The sequence below is a fragment of the Ammospiza caudacuta genome, chromosome 7 (genome assembly GCF_027887145.1).
Source record: "Ammospiza caudacuta isolate bAmmCau1 chromosome 7, bAmmCau1.pri, whole genome shotgun sequence".
In the NCBI taxonomy this organism is placed as follows: Eukaryota; Metazoa; Chordata; class Aves; order Passeriformes; family Passerellidae; genus Ammospiza; species Ammospiza caudacuta.
Window position 1 is genome coordinate 46,043,402 of NC_080599.1, and position 14,221 is coordinate 46,057,622.

The 14,221-nt window shown below is 42.0% G+C and overlaps 1 protein-coding gene across 1 annotated transcript; it reads right to left on the minus strand.

Moving 5' to 3' along the window:
- Window positions 1-354: 354 nt before the first annotated feature.
- TM2D1 (TM2 domain containing 1) lies at window positions 355-13,619 on the minus strand. Its single transcript, XM_058808720.1, has 6 exons — window positions 13,374-13,619; window positions 12,042-12,111; window positions 9,457-9,565; window positions 5,104-5,195; window positions 2,488-2,561; window positions 355-1,287 (listed from the first exon to the last, which is right to left on the minus strand). The coding sequence occupies exons 1-6, from the start codon at window positions 13,494-13,496 to the stop codon at window positions 1,177-1,179; spliced, it is 579 nt and encodes a 192-aa protein (XP_058664703.1). The 5' UTR covers window positions 13,497-13,619; the 3' UTR covers window positions 355-1,176.
- Window positions 13,620-14,221: the final 602 nt, after the last annotated feature.

Genomic DNA, 14,221 nt, shown 5'->3' on the forward strand with positions numbered 1-14,221 from the left:
ATTCTTGGGAATTCCCCTAAAAATACGGATAGTGGATATATTAATGACAGGTTGAAAGTTTCACCTGAAAAACAAAAAAAAAGGCCCAAACTTTTGTAAAAAAAAAAATTACACAGAAGTTTCTATGGCATGGCCTTCTCCCTCAGTTAGTGCTAGTTTTCATTAGAAGCTGAAGAGAATGCTTAAAATTGGTCAAATAGCATGAAGATTTTGTTGACATGTTTTCTGTCTGTGTGTACATACTCTTCCTGAAAGGAACATCCAGTGAAATCCTGGTTATCCAAAAGACTTTGGTCAAACGGCTTTGAAAGATACTGAATTTATTGCACTGAAACACAACTGACTCTTTTAAGGGCTTTAGTAGTATGAGGAATTCACTCTTTCGACACTCAGTAGCTGTAAAACACACACACACCAATTTATTTTCAGAAGAAAAAAAAATATTTATTTCACTATGGATGGTTTCAAGAGAGGAAAAGAAAAAAAAAATCAAAATAAGCAGTACAATTATTTGTTTTTCTAACCTCAGGGCACCCCAACATCCACCCTTCTTTTTTTGTGATATGTCATCTGCAGTTCTATTTTACACATCCATATTTCTAGTGTTGATCAGAACTTGACCAAATTTTGCAGCTTGACTAAAATTTAGAAATAATTGTTTTAATTAACACAATTTCACAGGCTACACCAGCCTAAGATTTGGGTCTTAATAGGAGGGGGAAAAAAAGGCAGTTTGTGTAGTTGGGGATATTTAAGTTAATTTCCAAACTGCCACATGGACAGACCCCCAGGTGTATCCATGCTAAAACTCTTATAAATTTCAATGGAATAAATATCTGCGTATTTATTATGAACAACTCTCTCTGCAGCTCTCTGTAACACTCTAAATGAAACAGACACAACATCAGTGCAAATTGCAACAGTCTGCACGTTTCACAGATGATGTAACTCAGCAACAAAGCCTCTGCTCCCAGAAACAGAGCAGCCCCAAAGTTCCACCTTTGAGGTAAACGTGAGGAACTTTCACATTTTATCATCTTTGTTCACCGTGCATTTATATCAATATTCCGTTCTGACGAGGGGTGACCAGCAAATCCTCAGCAATTCCAGTGGATCCAGCTGTGAAATCCAGCTGCACCTCTGGGTTTGTGGCACTCCCTGCCAGAGTCAGGGATGTCAGGGGTAGGTCTGCATTTTCCTGAAGGTTGCATTGGTGATGCTGAGCCGGGTCAGCCTGGCCCCGTAATAATCGATGATGTAGCTGGAGCCATCAGAGGGGCCAACGATCTGCAACAGAAAAAAGAACCAAGACTTTTCAATATGAAGTGAAATATATACTTTGTGCTAATGTCTCAATTACTGCTAATTTTCCCATCATAAAATTAGTCATGCTTAATTAGTCAAACAGAAACTAGATTTATTTTGAAGTTATGCTGCAGTTTAACTGTTTTAGCCAGCGCTGTCTCAGAAGGAACATTTCCCCTGGGCTTCTAATCAACCAAATTACACAGGCAGGCACTGGGACTCAGCTAATCCGAGCAGGATTTGAGGCACAAAACCAGCCTAACAAATGAGTGGGCTCCAAACCACTTTTCCTGAACAAAGGAGGGTCGGCAGCAGAGAATTAGGCTGATGACAAGTGTCTTTGAAATACTGAACAGGTAAGGAATGAAGAGGAGGAGGAAAGATCATGGAGGTTTTGTTCTGGAAGTGCTAAATTGATGTGGAGTCACCAGGGAGATCAACAAGGAGAGATGAAAGATACTCTCAGCTGGATCTGTTAAGTGCTCTGAGGCAGGATCACTGCAGAGCAGAGAAAGGAGTTTGAGAATGCACACAAAAGACAGATCCAAAGTACACACTTTTAAAATATTTTCCTACAAACCCACAGAAACAACTCCCATGCCCACCATGGATTTTGAGCTCATCGCAGCCGATTTGCAATTCATGCTAAATGGCTGCGCTGCTGAATAAAACAATTTGGCAATTTCATGATGTCACAAGATGTCACCCCAGCTGGGGATTTAACCCTCGTGAATCCCTCAGTCACAGCTCTCTGCTGGTGAGGGACTTGAGTTTGCAGGAGAGGTGGGAAATGGAAGTGGCAATGTCTCCTTTCATCAGCATAAAGCACAGGCAAACACAGAACCTGAGGGCTCTGGGAGCAGCAGGACATCCCATGCTGAGTCCAACACTCTGCCTCACACAAAGAGGTTCTGACCATCTGAATTTATGGTGCTGTGGCTTCCAAGCTATTCACTGTCACTATTTATAGATGGCTAATCTAAGTTTTAATTCCAACAGCAAATATATTGATATTTTGTGTCTATATTCTACAACACCAATCTCCAAACAGAGCCAAAATAAATGCCTTGATTTTTCAATGTCCAGTGGTTCTTAAGGCCAAAATGCTAACAAAGTGTTAGTAATCAAATCAAAGCTTTAAAAAACACAGATTTCTATCTTGTTTTGAAAGCCATGACTTACCTGCATTGAAATAAGTATGAAATCAATTAAGCTCCCAATTCCACAAAACCCTACAGTGCAGAACTTTAACAAACCTAAAAAAGAAAAGTAAAATTTAATGTAGCTTTAAGCAATCCCTGGGATTTCATCACTGGTGGCAATCAAATACAAACTCTCCCCTCATCCCACAAAATGTGTGTATTTATATATATATATATATATCTGCATCTATCTAGAAGCAGACCTAAAGTTAAACTTCTTTAACTGTTAGGGGGAAAAACCAAACCACATACTCATATTTCTACATCCTGAACACACTTTAAAGATTTTGAATAGTAACATTTTTAACATCTAAATATTCTTAAACAAGGAAAAGCAAAAGTTGATAATCAGGTTACTGAAATATTCTTTTCACTGAGGCACAGACAGAAAAATCCCAATTTGAGCTGAAAATTTTACTTCTGAATAGAAAGAGACTTTCTACCACCTCATGAGTTGCAGCACATACTGATTTGATTTTCAGAACATGCAACTTTGGAAAACAATCTTTTGTATAATTTTTACATTTTTGCTGAAATATGAATTTCTTTTGAATATATATTAAAAATACATAAACACTTCTTTTTAACTTGTATTCAAAAATGTTCGGTTTTATACAAATAAATGAAAGATTAATAGAAAATATGTAGGAACAGCAACTGACAGATTAATGTTTTATTGGAAATTGTCCTGCAAGGCAGACTTCATTTGGAAAATGCCTTCAGAAAAAAGAGGCTGGCTTAAATTTATGGGTTTTTTTAATATTGATAGTTTCTTGTAGAATGAATGTAATCCAGAGAGAACTGTATATATGAGAATAGATATGTATAGATGTATATGTGATCCAGAGAGAACTATGTATTTATGAGTATTATTTCAGAGGAAGATCTTGGTTAATCCCCTCTCTCCAAAGCTCCAACTTGTCCCTAAAGCACGTCCTCTCCCCCAGGGCTGTGTATGGGGCTGCACAGAGAAGCTGTGGTTGGATCCCTGGAATTGTCCAGGTGGGATGGGGCTCTGCACAAGCCAACCCAGTGAAGGTGTCCCTGTCCCTGGAACCTTTACTTAAGCAATGGATGGAGGAACTGTTTCTGAACCTGGCATTTATTTCTGGAGTGCAGGGTAAAGTTGGCTTTTTTTCTTCCTCCTCACTTCCCTCCCTACAAGCAGATCACACTGAGAAAATAAACTGCTCTAAAGTACAGAGGGAAAAAATAGTGTTGTTCTACAGTAATAACTCCTGGTTTGGTTCACAGTGTGTGGGAGAGGAAGAGGTTGCCTTCCTGATTTCTTTATACTCAATAGCTTGTTTGTATTTGTGTGCTCTTTAAACAAAAGAGAAGGGAAAAAAATAAACCAAAGAGCATTTACAGTCTTCATTACACTTGCAAAAAAGATTTCAGTGCCATTAACCTTTCTTAACCATTTCTTGCCAAGGCACAGATGACCTAAGAAATCCCTAATCAGCCACTGTAAAGGAATCCAGTGGGATAATTTTTATTCTTTTCTACTCTTACCTATTTGCTTTTCAAAAGATTGAAAACCTGGCTTTGGAAGAGTTTAATTTTAAATATTAACTCTGGCTACTCGCTACAGTATAATCCAGTAGGGTTAAAGCATTAGCCATAAAGAAGTTCTACAAAAGAATTAAGGATTTATGAATCTATATTACCACAATATATTAAAAATAATTACTGCAAATTATTATTCTAAATCCAGTGGTACAAATAAATAATGCACCTGATTGACTGCTTTCAAAAATGTATCTTTTTGTGGCACAGATGGACAAAGTAAATGCTAATTATAGAATCCCAGGGATAAAAGACATGGATGTTAATCAAGATCATAGAAAAGGACAGATAATGTCATTTAAAAGAGTTGGCATTTAATGGGCAGAAACTCAAAATTTCTGGCTGAAGTGACAGCAACACATACAGCTTTTTCCACATCACTGCTCCATCCTATCTATACTTAAATTCACTCCCTTTGTCCAGCTCAGAAACAAGGCTGTGAGGGCAGTCCTGTCATAATAAGGTATTTCCATTACTTAGAAGCCAGTGGCACCATCATCCTGTGAATGAGGTCCTGAAAACCAGAGAGAGGTTTTATTAGAAGTCCCAGCTTCTGCAGAATTGTTATTAATCCCATGAGTTTTCTTGAAGGTGTGCATTTGTCAGAATAAATTCTGTCTCCCAAAACACCAGGTTTACTGTAAAATCTGTCCACTCTTTTCTTGGTGAAGTCAAGTCTCATTTAAGGCTGGCACGTGAGGCAAAGCCACTTCTGCTCCAGTGCTTCACAAAAAATGCTGTGATAAAACATCAATGCAAAACAAAACTTTGAGTAGCAATAACCACATTTGCTTATTAGGATTTTATCTGCTGGACACTGCATCTCCATTTGTCAGCACTCCAGCAGAAGAGCAGGCTGAGGATAATGCAGCACTTTGTCTCACTTGACCATGAATAAGGATTCTAGTTTTAAATATTAAAACTGTGACTGTCAGCCTTCATTACTCAAAATAAGAGTATACACATACAAGTGTAAGAATATAAGAATAAGATTTACCTCAAAGAAAAAATTAAGGAATAAACTTACCTAATGCAGGATATCCTAGATAAAATCTATCTGCTCCCAACCATCCAAGAAATAAGGACAGAGCCACTGCCACTTTGTAGGAGTATCCATTTCTGCCAAAAGAAACAAGCAATGTAGATAATGACTGCAAAATATATCCACTCATACTTTTGACTGTTAAAGTAGTGACTCATTTTCCTGCTGCTCTGGTTTTAAATAAAAACAACAGACTTGTTATTTATCTTCAATTAACGGCCACGGAATTGATAATGTTAAGCTTTCAAACTGGGAAGGCATCCTCCATAAAGGAACCTCAGCTGCTGCAACTCAACTGTACTCTTACAGAATACAGATTATTCTGAAACTAAATGATGATTTCTTGTCAAGACATAATTCAGTTGCTGATCCATCCCCAGCTCCACAGAGCAGCTCCTAACAGTTCAGCCCTACTGAGACAAGGCCAGGAAGGCAGGAGGTGTGTGAATACTGTCTGCAGGCATTAGTCTCACACGCAGCCAAATGGAGAGGAACAGGACAGGCAGGTGAGATGTCAGCAGAGACAGTAATTGCCACGAGATCTGAAGGAGAAATGAACCATGGCCACCGGCTGAAGGAGCTGCAGGAAGGATTCAACAAAAAAGAGTAAGTCTTGGATTCACTCATTACACTGTAAATGGCACAAAGTCACAATGAAAAGAACTGTTGACAGCACAGAGATGCATGGGGGTAGAGAGGAGCTCTCAAGTTAAGCTTCCCATGGTTAGTCATACAAAATAAACAGATAGAACAGACTTTTCCAGGCTTATCCTAATTGGAACCATTCTTGCCAACAGCTGGGGCGATGCAGCCACCAAACCACCTGTAAGTGCAGTCCCTGCTGGAGAACCTTGCACTAATAAGGGAGCTAAAAACATATTGCTCTCAATGCTGGAACTGCTGCCTCGGCCAACAGCGAGCTCCTGAACAGCAAACCCAAATGTAATTAGAACTGAAAAATATTCAGTAATTCACTGTTTTGATACGTGCACCACTACGTGCCAGCAATTATTTAATAGGCCCAAATTAAACTCTTGGTTGACAGTTGAATAAAACAGTCTCAAAAAGACAGTAGCTGACAAAAGTCCAAGCACTTTTATTAAGCATTTTCAATGCCAAGTAGAGACCTACCTTTTTTGCTTATTATCTAAATTTGCTGACTTTAAAACCTAATGGCAACATTAAGTGATTAAACTGTGACTTTTACCTCAGTATTTGTTACTTGGTGTTTATTAGCAGCACGGAACACACAGGGCATTCCTGGAACCCAATGCAACGTAAATTATCATCTTTAGAACTGTCTTGTTTCCACTGTAAAGAACACTAATGGGTTTATTTAAAACTTGAGGTAAACTGTTGGAAATTGTTTATCAACTACAAAGTGTCAACAGCCCTCCAAGGACACCAAAGCATAAAAAGAGCTGTTACATAAAAAATGGGAACACGTTTTAATTTTGCTCCTGATCACAGCTAGCAATAAACTGAGCCCCTGCCTGTGCACTGAGATGCTTCTGAAAGCACAACAGTTTCTGCAGCCTCATCAACATCAAACTGACGGGCAGAAGAAATCCAGTATGAAGGGGAAGCACGAGAGCACTGTAACAAACAAGGCTGCATCCACTCTGTTTCCTTTGCCTTACCCCTTCAGACAAAAACATGCACAAAGAGTAAACCAGTGAGTAGGAAAATGACACATCCTGAGCATCTGAAGGAATTTCAACAATTGGGTAAAAAGATGCAATTTCTTGTCAGTTCCTCTTTTTATTTTCTCTTGCTCCTTTATCTTTTCTGCATGCATTTCTTCCATTTGCCAAGTTAAAAACTTTTCCTCCCAGCTCTTCCACAGCAGTTGACAAGAGCAGGTGCTGCTGTAGGTTGCTCTTCCAGGGTCTCTTGGCTGTGCTCAAAGACCTGTCCACACTGAACCCCATGAATTTCACAGAGAATTTTATCATTCCACGGCCTCTTTCCCTGGAATGGCAACACTTGAACAACGGACATTTCAACTCTGCAGCATCAGGGCCGGCACAATATTAAATAAAATATACGATAATGCCAATCTGGGGGATTCTAGAATTTGGCCAAAAAATAAGATCTACCTCCAAAACATCAGATTAAAGCCAAACCTAAGCAATCTTGACTCCCAGTACTTCTTTGCTGGAACAACCTTACAAGCTTTTCCTTGAATTATTACTACGGTACCTGAACTTGAACACATTCACTCGCACAAACATGGAACATCTCCTGGTCTTGCTCTAAAATAACCAGACCCCAGAACTTAGCCAAAACTAAACTACACTTTTGGCTAAGGACAACATGCTGATTTGTCCTTCACAAAAGCTGGGGATGGAGATTCACCTGCTGTCCCCATGCTGGGACAATCCTGCCATGGGAAGATGCCTTCTCACACTAATTTTCTGGCTAAATGAGGTGCAGTTATTTCTACAGTTACAGTTTTTACCAAAACTCAGTACAATGCTGAAAAACCTCCAAAAACCAGCAGAAAAGGCAGGGCAATTGTTGTAATAGTGAGCTGGAGATTCCTGCTTAAAACAATATTTCTAACACTTAGGTAACATTTAAAGTGCCTCATAAAAGGTCTGTCAGTGACTGGCCCACTTTTTAAATAAGTGTACAGATGAAGGATGGTGATATTAATCTTGCTGCCATTTTTTACTACTTTTAGGACATTATGAAGGACATCCTTGTGTAACTCTATCTATGTTCACAGTTGTATTTTACTGGAATTTTCAGTCCAAAAAGGGTTCCCTTCTCTTTCTCTCATACCAACAGCTGAGGGACTGGAAAAGTCACAACGAGTTGTTTCAGCAGTGTAACCATTGATTATTCATTATAAATAATAGTCATGATAAGTAACAAATACTGTAAGAAGGAAGACATTTCTCTGCCTACAGACCTGGATTTTAATAAATAAATGCAAAGAAAAGCTACCCTTAAGAAGTGTTACTAGAAAATATACTAAACCAAAAATATATGTATACAAAAAACCTCCAAACATAGAAATTACCATCTAATCTAAAGAGGAAGCAATTTCACTAAACTAGTATAGCTCATCTTCTCCTCAGCCCCCATCACAGATGGGACTGAAACACAATTGTTTCTGGACAAAAATGTGACTGACGTCTACTTTGCTGGCATTTAAATCTGATTAGATGTAATAATATGTTTTCTTCAGTTTGCTGAGCTTTGACTGCTGAGAAGACTAAACACAGAGAAAATATGTATGAAATTAAGAGGCAGAGCTGTACTTCTGAGTTAGGCAAATTACTGAGCAGCAAGTAGCACATCAGAGTTATCTGCCCAGCAGAGTGATAGGGAGGTATCCAGTATTAATTCCCAAAGATTCCAGCAGGACAAAAGAGAAAGGTTCCAGTGTGAATCCCAGAAAAAGAGGAAACAAATGGCAGGGACAGGTGCTGGCTGATCATTAGCACTGGCCAGTTGGAACATTTATTGGTAGCCAGAGCTCTCCATCACTCACAATGTGCTTTACACAAAGGAGGTCCATCATTCATGTACCAGAAACAGGCACTGTGGATTGGATTAAACACAAAAGTTGTTTCAAAATAGAAACAGTTTCTGTTATAGATTTTGGGGGGATGTACAGAGATCCTGAAGCTCCCCTACAATTCAAGCAGAACACAGAACTTCAGCAGCAGCTACAGGCACACTTTAAACTGGCATGCAGCACTGAGCAGCACAGCCCTGTCCAGCCCTCCTTTGTCCTCTCTGTTTTATCCTTGAGTCACCCTCATCCCTGCGCTGGCAGCAGCACTTGAAGCCACTGTTCTGTGACTCAAACTGGGGAACTGATCCAAGGCAGCTCCAAGCCAGGGCAGCTCCCTGATGTCCTAGGGTCTGTCAGGGAAGGGGATGGAGGGGGTCCTCAGCAGCTCCTTCCAGCAACTGGGCTGATTTTAAACACATGTGAAATGTGGCCCCAACATTTGGAGCAAAATTTTGCCAAGCTGAAGTACAAAGTAAAGTAAAGGTAAAAGAATAAGATAAAGCAAAGACACAAACATAACAAAACAACAGCAAAAAAAGGACAGACTGACAGATTTCCATATGAGCATGCACATTTAGAGCAACCAGGAGGTGTCCCTGGCCATGGCAGGGGGACAGAATGAGATAGGCTTTAAGAACCCTCCCAAACCAACCCTTGCTATGACCCCGTGTTGCATCCTTGTAGTGTTTATTAGAGGATTAACTACTGGGCAAAATGTGCATGGTTCTGTCTTGCTTCTATTTTCCTCCTGCCAACAGAGCATACAATTTTGGACAAACTTGAGTTTTTCAGATCCAAAGAGTACTCACACATTGCGACACTCAATGGGCTTGTAAAATCCAACTTCCTGTCCTGTAAAGACTTTCTCTATGCCAAGGTGATCTCTGCAAGTAATGTTTGGTGCTGGCAGACATTGAACTGAGGACAGAAAATTATTTGATATTAAGCAGTAACTGACACTCAGAGCAGTTTTCTGACTACACACAAGTGAAACAAATTAAGTTCTACTGTGCAAGTCTTGATACAAAGCACAGTTCACACACAATTACTTGTTTAAAATACTTTTTAAGCCAGTCCTACCACTAACTTGTAGTTTTTCTTTGCTACATTTTAAGCAATATATACAAACCCAATTGCTGCCCCAATGCTGTTGTAATTTCCACTCTGGCTTCAATATGAGTCAATGAGAAATCTGAAGCTGACTTCCAGAGAAGATTTTCATCATGAGAACAGTCAAATACTGGAACCAGTTGCCCAGAGAAGTCATGCCATCACCATCCCTGGAGGTTTGCAAGGTCTGACTGCACAAAGCCCTGAGCAACCTGGTTGGAATTCAGTGCCAACACTGCTTGGAGCAGGAGGTTGGACTATGCAACTTCCTCAAGGGTCTTTCTATCCAAATTATTCCATTTTTCTTGACTCTTAGGGGAACCAAAGTGGAAATCACAGCAGAAAGTCACACCTGCTAAAGTTTGCAGTGTACTACCAGAATATTAGTCACTCTCCAATGCTGTAGTCTGTTGTTTTAAAGGGAAAAATATCTGTCCTTTACCCACTTTTTATCAGCTTTCAGTACCTGTGAGTCCTGTTGGTTAATTCCAACAAAAATGCAAGCCAGGTTTAACATTCCTTCCAGATTTTCCAGTAATGCACACAGGCAAGAAATGGATTTTATTAATGCCTATCCATATTGCATAGGGCCAAAAAATAAAGTAAGATTTGAGTTATGTGTGGACTTAACTGCTATAAAATCTTACATGGATTTTACACCCCATCCCTGGAAGTGTCCAGGGCCAGGTTAAACAGGGCTTGGAGCAGCCTGGGATAGTGCAAGTTGTCCCTGCCCATGGCAGGGGGTGAAATGAGAAGATCTTTGAAGTCCCTTCCAACCCAAATCATTCCATGATGCTACCGATCAATGTGCCTAATCTGAGGCAATTACAAAAATAAATATTATTTTTGAAGTAAATTAAGCAAGGAAGTTTTTTCCATTATTAGAATAAACCCAGCACAGTTAAGATACATTGATACAGGAAAGGCCACTGTTCTCTTCTCAGTGTCACTCCAAAGACTCCAAACCTTCTACTCAATGACACAACTTTGCTGCTTTGAATTAAACCCCTGTTTGTCTGGGTGAGGGATCACAGAAAGTGATCAGAAATTGTAGGGTTCCAAGTGTGAACTAGAAATTAACTTTTGATTACTTAGGTAATACTGAAAATAAGCAATTCAGATACTGTGAGGACAATCTAAAAACTGGTGTGTGTGTGCAAAAATGCTACACAAAGAAACGGTGTTAATTAATTCAGCCACTTGTTCTACTCTGAAGCTTATCTCCTGTTGAAAAGTGCAGTGTATTAAATACAATCACATGGTAATTAGTTTAACAACTGATAATCTTCATTATGATCAATCTCAAACTGTGCAGTATGTTTTCTGGTCTCTGACTGCCCATTTATAGTCAGGGACACAATGTAAAAGTGATGGAAAGAACTGAAAAAACTTTATTTAAAGGATCCATTGTGCAAAGTATTTCCATCCAGTGTCTGAAATTATTTGGAAAACCTTCACTGTCCCAGAAGAAAGTCATTCAGCACTTATAGGAAGCAAATATGAACACAGATGAATTTTGTGGGCTCCCCATCCTTGGAAGTGTCCCAGGCCAGGCTGGACAGGGCTTGGAGCACCCTGGGACAGTGGGAGGTGTCCCTGCCATGGCAGGGGTGGCACTGGGTGAGGTTTAAGGTCCCTTCCAACCCAAACCATTCTGTAATTCCATGAGTCTAAATCAGGGGTGCACATAAAGAGAACTTGCTGTGCCATCAAACACAGACCATTTATTTCAATGCCTGGGAACATCAAAGTTAAGCACAGGTAGGAAAATAAGTAATCAAGTTATGAATTTTTCTGTTGTGCTCTGAAGTATGTCAGAACTGAACATAAATAAATAAATGTGCTCTCAAAATAGAGCCTCATGCACCAAAACCTGGTGATGATGGAAGGCACAATGTTGCCTTAAGAAAAAAACCCTTAAAAATTAGAAGGTTTTGAAGGCTGTTCTGTCACACGTCAATTCTTTTAATAATTCTATGCAAAATCAGTATGACAGGAATGGTTTGTTTTAATCACAGTGGTGCAGGACAGAGCCTAAAGGGTGTAACATACATTGAAGAGATTTACCAGAAACCTCACTTACAAAAGTACCAATCACAGACAGAGTATTTATTCCTGTTTAGTAAAGCACCCAATCCACACAAGTGTTTTGGGCTTTCAGACTAATGATATTACTAATCCCATCTTTTAGAAAGCTCATCAAGTAGATACACAAATGAGTAAATTGAACGCTTCCTTGAAAAAAACGTAGTTAATCAATATATAAGTTAGAAATCCTTACCATATGCTGTGTGATTTGTGCAATTCATTGGTTCTTGTGTGCTATTGTCTATTTTAGGCTCATCACACATATATGTTCAGGTAATTGAGGAAAACAGTTTTCATATCAAACACTACAACAGGTTTAACAGTAATTTATTCCACCCTCTTTAAACCCCCAGGATTTAAGATGCACCTTGATGTTGGTGCCTACCCATCCCCCAAAAGAGGAGCAGCACATTACCATGCAGCAAATCTGCTAATCCAATTTAATACACCAATATATCGCATAAGCCCCACGTTTAATTAGTGCTGCAGTCAGCACTACCTAAAGGAACTACAATATTTATCAGTCACAGCCTCTGTATTTGGAGGCAACAAGGTAGCACACGCCTCATCTGGTCCTGTTCCCTTATTTAAATACCACAGTGCCTTGAAATTGAGGCATTTGGTTGAGGAAATTTAATATACGGGAAAACGCAAAATTCAACGAACACGTAAAAATGAGCATCTGAAACACCAGGAATTTGGTGCAGGAACAAACTGAGAAGGAACTGACTTCCAGAGGTCTCAACTCCCACAGCCAAGTAAAGCAGGAGGTGAAGCAAGCTTTTCCAAGATTTGCTTTCCTGACACTTTTGATCATCAAAAAATGTCAGCTGCCATCAACCAACATGTTCTGGGGAGGGCAAGAGGTGCCTTGGAGAGCCAGGAGCCTCGCACCTCCTGCTCCTCGGAGCTGTGCAGGGCACAGAAACACATTATTTCCTGAAAGAAAAGGTGAAAAAAATGGCAAAGTCTCCACGTCTCGCTCCTGCAAATAATAAGTAAGGTGGCAGAGCGGGCTCTCTCATCCCATGGCAATCTCTTTGAAGGGCACCTCAAGCACGCACTGGGGCACATACAGTACCACCAGAAATCACAAAATTAATTAGGTTGGAAAAGCCTTCTGAGACCATCGAGTCCAGCCTGTGACTGCTGCCCTCCTTGTCACCCAGATAAGAGCACTGAGTGCCACACTCAGTCGTTCTTTGGACACCTCCACACCCCTGGGCAGCCCTTCCCAATGCCTAATCACCTTTTTGTGAATAAATTCCCCCTGATGTCCAACCTGAACAATACCTGGCGCAGCTTGAGGCCGTGTCCTCAATTCCCGCACCCTGAGGAGCCCTGTCCCGCTCCTGCCAGCCGAGACCCCCTCGGGGCTCCCACCCTGAGCTCTCCCCGACCCCCCGGCCCTGCCCGGCCCCTCACGGTCGCCACCGCCCCTTCCCCTCCGCACAAGCGCTGCCCCCCTCACACCGGGCCCCCCGCCACAACAACCACCCCCGATCCGACCCCGGCCCCGCTCAGGATATTGCCCCAGCCGCAGCTCCTCGCACTTAGGCGGCGGCTCCGAGCCCGCTGCTCCCTCCAGGGCTGCGAAGCAGAGGAGAAGCAGGACCAGCGCCTCAGCCGCGCCGCTCCGGGCGGCCATGACGGGACCGCCGCCGCCGTCAGCTGACCCGGGGAGGAGCGGAGCGGCCCAGCCGCGGGGAGAGCCCGCGATGGCTGCGGGGAGAAACAGAGGGAATCCCGAGATGTTCGTGGCTTGCTGAGGGTACGGGTTACGCTTTTTGGGGACCTTAAAGGTTTTTTTGAGTGGTGGAGGGTGACCTCATTAAATATGGCGGGCGAGGCCGCACTGAGGGCAGAGCGCGCCCTCACTCAAGATGGCGCTGGCAGGGCCCGGCGCTGGGACGGGCGGGGTCGCGCCCCGAATAAAGATGGCCGCGCCCACCCGCCTCCGGCACAGCCCCGCGCTTGCCCGCACTAAAAATGTCGGGTGGGAGGGCCCCGGGACTGAGGGGAGCCGTGAGGAGCCTTGAGGCGGCTCCCGCAGCGGGGCTGGGGCCGCTCCGGGTGCTGGCACCGCGGGCAGGACTCGTCCTGAACCGAGCGGCGGGGCCGGGTGAGGTGAACCCTCCCCGCTCTTCCAAACACCCACGCTATAGCATTGGCCCACCCGGCAAAATCGCACCTCTGGGTGTCCCTGCTGGTGTCTGGAGTTTGCTGAGAACTTGAATAATGTGTTGAAAAAGCCCAGTAGATGTTAAAGGTCTGACCTGCCAAACCTGGTTAACCCAGACTGATGCATCCCCTGTCATCCAGGTGGGCCTGGTGTGCTGACACTGTGTCCAGCACACCCACTGCAGTCGGATT

What these genes read in the sequence shown, in the direction of transcription:
- TM2D1 (XM_058808720.1), bottom strand. Translation starts at nt 13,496, where the DNA reads ATGGCCGCCCGGAGCGGCGCGGCTGAGGCGCTGGTCCTGCTTCTCCTC. An exon ending in CACAAATCACACAGCATATG is followed by an intron (nt 9,566 to 12,041) that starts GTAAGGATTTCT and finishes TTCTGTCCTCAG; the next exon opens with TTCAATGTCTGCCAGCACCA. An exon ending in TCATACTTATTTCAATGCAG is followed by an intron (nt 1,288 to 2,487) that starts GTAAGTCATGGC and finishes TTTCTGTTGCAG; the next exon opens with ATCGTTGGCCCCTCTGATGG.